Raw genomic sequence first — 7,023 nt, 5'->3', positions numbered from 1 at the left:
GTAAGGTCCTAGGAATAGAGGAGATTCTGTCCATTTTTTTTTTAATTTGGTCGTTTGGCTTACTGAGGGACTTGTGTCTTAAGCACCAGTCATAACTTAAAATTTAAGATTTAGAATTTAGAATTTAGAATTTAGAATTTGGGATTTAAAATTTTGGATAACTGATAGTGGGTGGTCGAAAGTGGTGGCCGGTGGTGACTGGCTTACGAGAGTGGTGCCTTATAGTGGTGGTGTTTGAGGTAAGTGGCTTATGGTTAGGGGTGTTCATGGCCCGACTCGACCCGGCCCCGATCTTTTTAGGGGCTAATTTGGTATGATTTTACCGGGTCTAGGGTTGGGTAAGGGTCTCAAAAATAGACCCGGTCATTATTTCGGGTCGGATCCGGGTCATAACTCGGGCCACCCGAACTCGACCCGGTGGTCCGGTCATCATACACAATTAATATTTTGTGTTATTAGTGATGGATGATGGCTATTCTTATGTGAAATTTAAGTATTGTAAATCTTAATATTTTGTGTTATTAGTCCTTATAAGACTATAAGTTAATGTTTTATGTTTAAAATGCTCAAGACTTTAGACTAATGCATAATATTGTATTATTTGTATTGATTTAAATATTTGGTGTTATTAGACAATATTGGTATTGATTGTGGTTATACTTTAATTTTAAGGAAGGGTTGGTTCTTGTTATATTTTTCTAAGTTAATTTTACCATGTCAAATAATGGTTGGAGTCTTGGAAATTTGGATATTTTCACATGCTAGCTTATAAGAAAGTAAGTAATGTTAACGGCTCGGTTTTTACCCGGTATAATCATGGTCCGAAAGTGTGTAGGTTTCATCGGGTTTAGAATCGGTTTTGGGTCTAACAAATAGGTTCGGTATATATTTCTCGTCGAATTTGGATCACATTAAACTCGAGTTTACCCGATCCATAAACACCCCTACTTGTGGTTTGTGGTGATATGTAAATTAAAGTGTTGGAAGGAAGAAAGAAAGAAAAGAGAATAAAAAGTTAATTTAAAAAAATGTTGTGTATTAGACTTTTTTGAATTATTAGTTAGTGTTATCTGATTTTTTTATTAGTTATGTAGCATAATTGAAATAAAAATATAAAAGACAGTAATACTACTCAATTAAAAGTTATAACGCTATACAAATCCATGTCTCCCGTATTACTCTCTATTTATCACATATTCAAATAGAGTCTAAGGTAATCTATAGATGTATTGTTAATTTTATCATTTTTTATCATTATATCATGTTAATTTAAGTAGCTAATTGATATAATTTGAACACAATTTCTGTAATTAAAATATTGTAATTATTTACTATTTGAGATATTATAATCTTTGACAATTTTAAATATATTCATGCATGATTAAATAAAAAAAATTATAATGCATTATTTATTGTAATTATTCAATTAATTTTTTCGTATAAACATATATTATTTTATTTAAATAATATTATAAAATCTAATTAAAAAAACTACTATAAAAAAATTCAAATTATCTACGCATCGCGAGGGTGTAGTTATTGTCAATGAGCTTCCCAATATCAGAAAGTTTCAAATCTCAGAACATTGTTATCAAATGAAAAACTAGAGAAGTCTTAACAGCTTCCATAGAAGCCAAATAATCTCTAACTAAATTAATTTCCACTTAACACCCATAATGAAACAACAGGCATTCCAGTATAATTAAAAAATTAAAAGAAAAAGTAGGAAAGAAATTTGATAGAATTAATATGCATAGCTAGTTGGGGCATTTTCTTTTTAACATCTCTTTAGTTGATTAGTTTTGTCCAATTAAATGGCAATTCTTTGTTTCAATTTGCAACATATCCTTGAGCACCTTCTATTGCAACACTTTATATTCTTAGGAGTCAAGTTTTAGGAGCCTATGCCGGGATTCATCAAGAACCGAACGTAAGATCGAAGCTTGACGAAGAGGCTTCACTGAAACATGAGAAAGTAAAAAAGATGACAACAATTAATGGTAAGAGGCAAAAGCACAACCGTTGCTTGGTAACTTTCCTGCTGCTGATTTTTGTCTTTCATTAGCTAACAGTTTTTTTTTTCAGTGAAAACATTCAAGTAGCAATGTGTGCTTGGTACACATAGACAATAGAGGGAGTACAATGTAATGCATCTAAGTTACATTAGTAGAAGATTCTACAACTGATACAACAGAAGAAGATTCCACCAACGACACAACATTAGAAGAAGATTCTACTACCACTCTTGTTGAAGACAGGACAGGTCTTGGTGGCATTTCCAGGGAATTCATGCTGCCTTCCAACATTTCTACAACTCTACTCATTGTTGGTCTGTCATTTGGAATTGGTTGAATGCACCATAAACCCACGATTGTCATTTTCTTAACAACATCATTTTCCTCTATGGCCACTTCCCCATCATCATCAGGTCCCAGTTGAGTTCCTTGATCAAGCCTTTTGTATATCCAATCAGGGAAGTACATCTCGCTTGTGTGACTTGTCTTTGCAAGGATGTTCTCCTTCATTCCTACCATTTCTAGAAGCATCATTCCATAGCTATAAACATCAGATTTATGTGAAACTCTACCAAGATATCTATTACACACTTCTGGAGCTATGTACCCTATTGTTCCTCTAGTTTCGTGTCGAAAATAAGTAGTATGACCACAATCCAATAAATCACGTGTCAAATAATTTGTTATTGTTATTATATTAAAATATTAATATAATAATATCCTTGATTAAATTTAGAGATTTGTGGTTGTGATAGTGATTATAATATTGAGAGATAAATCTTTTATAATTTAATCTAAATTATTCTCGGTCATAGGATTATTAAAAAGAACATTAATAATCCGAAAAGATCAATATATATATAATGTCTTCATTGGATGAAGATTAATAAATCTCATTTATTAAATTATATATATTTCTATTTCTAAATTTGAATTCTAAATTTAGATGAGATCCTAACTGATTCTGTTTTAAATTAAGTTATGATATGATTCATAAATTTAAAGGATTCAGATTTAAAATTTTAAGATATGATTTAAATTTGAATGGAGATTCAAATTTAAAATCAATAACAAATCTCATACTATATATATGTATGCCAAGAGTAGAGAAATGTGACGGAGATGAGAATAACAAGAGTTTTATTCCTTTACCTCTACACACATAAACGTATGTGAGCCTGATTCTCGAAAAAGAATTTTGTGGCGTGCAAAGAGTTGCAAGATGTTTCTCAATTTAGATAAGATGTCCATTGGTCAAGGAGTTGACAGCAAATGTTGGTCTCGGTGTGGATACGCATAAAGTCTTCGTACAATCGAAGAATAAAATTTTACTAAAGTGTCCAAAGATATCTAGACCTGATCTATATATTAAATATTATTAGTTGAATAAAATTTAAATACAAAAATAGGTCTTTAGAATTACCTTCTTTACTTACATTGCGTGTTATGAACATATGGTAATTCTTCAGTGGTATCAGAGCTTTGGTTTTTTGTGTTTAAATTTTTATTCTTATTTTCTTAAAGTGTGTGAATTAATAGGATTAATTCAAATTATTTTTTTAAACATGTGATGTATTTATTTCCATTAAGATAATTTTCTAATAAATTAATAGTTAATTTATTTTAATTATGTAATTGGGATTAAATTATCATTCTTTTAATATAAAAGTTATATTTATAATCAAATATTTTATTTGATTTTATTTATTTATTAAATTTTATTGTGATGTTTATCACAATAAAAGGAATAAGATGCAAAATATTTTTATTTGTTTCATATATATATATATATATATATATATATATATATATATATATATATATATATATATATATATATATATATAAGTGTATATATAAAGGTCAAATTTTTTAAGGTTAAATGTTAGTATATGAAAAATCAAATTTTAATTTGATTGATGTGTTTTGAACAATATAGTTTTAGAAATTAATTTTTTTAATGTTTTTTATTATAAAGAGCGGCCTGACAACCAAGAATTTTATTTTCAAGATAATAATCAGTGTATACATTTGATGTAATAAAGATTTAATTTTATATTTTTACTTAGATAACCTGGGAGTATAAAACTTAATCCATGAATATTGGTAGAAATTCTCTAAAAATTGAAATAAATCCTAAAAGTTAGGAGTTTGTCAAAAATAAATTTATCTCTTGTTTACAAGGAGCAATCTAACAACCAAGAAACTTGTATTTAAAGATAGAATTTATTTATGCATATGATGGTATATAAGGAGAATTAATTTTATACTTGAACCTAGACAACCTAGGAATATAAAATATAATTTAGTTAAATAATTGTCTGACAACCAGATAATTATTTGGGATTATAGTTGTATGTGATACAATTTAATCATATTTATTTGGAATAGGTATGAGTAACAATTTGACAATCAAGATACTCATTCGTGATTCTAAATAATTTTGCCAGAAATATAGATTTCTTGTTTATTTTTATGTTTTAAATTTTTAAATATGTCCATTTTGTATGACATATTTGAAAGTAATGTACTGGCTACAATTTAGAATTATTTTTTTCAAAAGGTTATCATTGAGATGACAATCCTCTTAAAATAATATTTTCCAATAAATTTGGTTATGGAATGATTAGAAGTTGTGAAGAATTTGGAATATTGCTTTACTGCAACATGAGTTGTTTTGACAACTATGAGTTCCAATTTCAAAGACAGCCTACTAGTTATTATTAAACATCTTGAGAAGATGTATGATGTCCAAAGTAAGATAATATGACTATCAAAGATTTTTATTTAAACTAGTGGGAGTATTGGACAATATATTTTGAATTAAACAACTTTAGAAGTTATAATGCCATTATGCAAATGACTTTTACGAGAATTGTTCTTGCAAGCATTTTTTGGAGATTTATTTTGTTACAAACAATTTATAATAGGCCTTAATATGATTAAAGTTTGTGGTCTTTTTGGAAAAACTCAATATGAGCATTGAGGATGTGAATCAAAATTGTTCTTAAAGATTGATTTGACCAATAATAAAGATATTGAGTATTTTTATTATAAAAGTTTAAAGTAAAATCTCTAATTATCTAATTGAATGAGATTCTCTCAATGCACAAATATTAGTACTCTATGTACCCTATCATGTTTAAAAAAATGAAATTTGATTTAGTTGAGTATCATTATTTGTTAAATATTTGGACTACATTTTAGAAATGTTGCTAAATTAACAAATTTTTCACTAAATCAATTTTTTTACTCATATGAGATATAGAAAAGGCATAAGCTGAAACTCAAGAACATTAGAATTTGAAGATGTTTTATGTGTTAAGAGATTACACAACAATATAATTGATATTAGGTCCCATGAATGAAATTTATTGGTTATCCTAATGAAATAATGAGATTATTTTTATCACTCTTCTTATGACAAAGTGTTTGTAATAAGAGGTTAAACTCTTTTTTTTAGAAAAGGGATTCCATCTTAAAGAAAGAGTGGGAATACAACTACTTTTATTAGAATTGTATACCACTCAATAGAAGATATACTTTCTTCTGAAAGTATAAAAAGTTTGATAGTCAAACTAACTTTTTTGAAAAAGTAGCCTATTTGTATAATGATACAATTCTATAAAGATAGATATAATGGCTACTTAGATTTTTTATAATCATGTTCAATAAGGATTGTCATTAAAATAAAATTATGCATTATTGTAGTGGGAGATTTCATGTTTTGAGAAAACGTGATATTTATTATGTACTAGGTGTATTTTACAAAAGGTGTTTAAGGTCAAAAGAGTTTTGATAAACACAAATCTGCATTGAAAAATTATACACATGATTGATTGGCTCTAGTGCAAGTGGGAGATTATTGTGATAATAGTATGCCCAAGATCCAATCTATCATGATTGACTCTCGTGCAAGTGGGAGATTATTGGGAATAAGTAGTATAACTACAATCCAATCAATCACGTGTCAAATAATTTGTTATTGTTATTATATTAAAATGTTAATATAATAACTTCCTTGATTAAATTTAGAGATTTATTATTGTGATAGTGATTATAATATTGAGAGATAAATCTTTTATAATTTAATCTAAATTGTTCTTGATCATAGGATTATTAAAAAGGACATTAATAATCCGAAAAGATCAATATATATATATATATATATATATATATATATATATATATATATATATATATAATGGTCTTCATTAGATGAAGATTAATAGATCTTGTTTATTAAATTATATATATAGATGGTGTATATAGAGATATGACCATTGAACTGACTCACTCTGAGAATTCCTAATGGTTATAATTACCGCATAATTGTCAATAGGATATTCTCAAGACTTTTGACCTGCGACTGTCATAGTAATTAACAATGTATTTATTATACTTTGATTCTGGACACCTAATACCCTATGGTGCTAGTTGAATGGATATTGGGTATGATTTAAATACTTGTAGAATTAATGACTAGTTAATAAGGAATCCGTCAAATCTCGGTAAAGAATTTGAGCTCTATGATTATAATGACTGAGATGAATAAAACTTTGGCCAAGGGAATTGAATGAACGAAGAAATGAGTTTGTTAAGCCATTCACAGTTTATTATAATAATGATAATAAACCATATTCTAAGGGTTAACCAAGAGTTAGAAAGATGAAAGAAATTGTACTTTGTTCTTCTGATATGTTGCAACTTGCTTAGGTGTCACACTATAATTAGCTATTGTAATATTATCTGAACTAGGGTGAAGCCCGCACGATGCGCGGATCGTGGACTTAATCTATTTTGTTATGCTGTTATATAGTATATTTATGAAAATTTTGATATATATTTACTTGAAGTGCTAATTTACCAAGTGTACATGCATAATTACGTGTAGAAAACAGAAAGTAACCGAGTTATATGACAACCACTTGGAATATCCAATTGCATATTTGCATATACCAGAGGCTTGGGATAGAACTCAAAATCAATTCCTAATGTTACCAAAAAG

General features: G+C 27.9%; 1 protein-coding gene across 1 annotated transcript; it reads right to left on the bottom strand.

The window, feature by feature from the left end:
• Window positions 1-2,105: 2,105 nt before the first annotated feature.
• On the bottom strand, window positions 2,106-2,581 carry LOC130948644 (LEAF RUST 10 DISEASE-RESISTANCE LOCUS RECEPTOR-LIKE PROTEIN KINASE-like 2.4). Its single transcript, XM_057877472.1, has one exon. It carries the CDS (start codon window positions 2,547-2,549, stop codon window positions 2,154-2,156), a length of 396 nt encoding a protein of 131 aa, XP_057733455.1. The 5' UTR covers window positions 2,550-2,581; the 3' UTR covers window positions 2,106-2,153.
• Window positions 2,582-7,023: the final 4,442 nt, after the last annotated feature.

This window comes from Arachis stenosperma, chromosome 9, assembly GCF_014773155.1.
Source record: "Arachis stenosperma cultivar V10309 chromosome 9, arast.V10309.gnm1.PFL2, whole genome shotgun sequence".
Classification (NCBI taxonomy): domain Eukaryota; kingdom Viridiplantae; phylum Streptophyta; class Magnoliopsida; order Fabales; family Fabaceae; genus Arachis; species Arachis stenosperma.
Note: the sequence above shows the minus strand (reverse complement) of the source record. Positions and strands in the feature narration are given on the sequence as shown.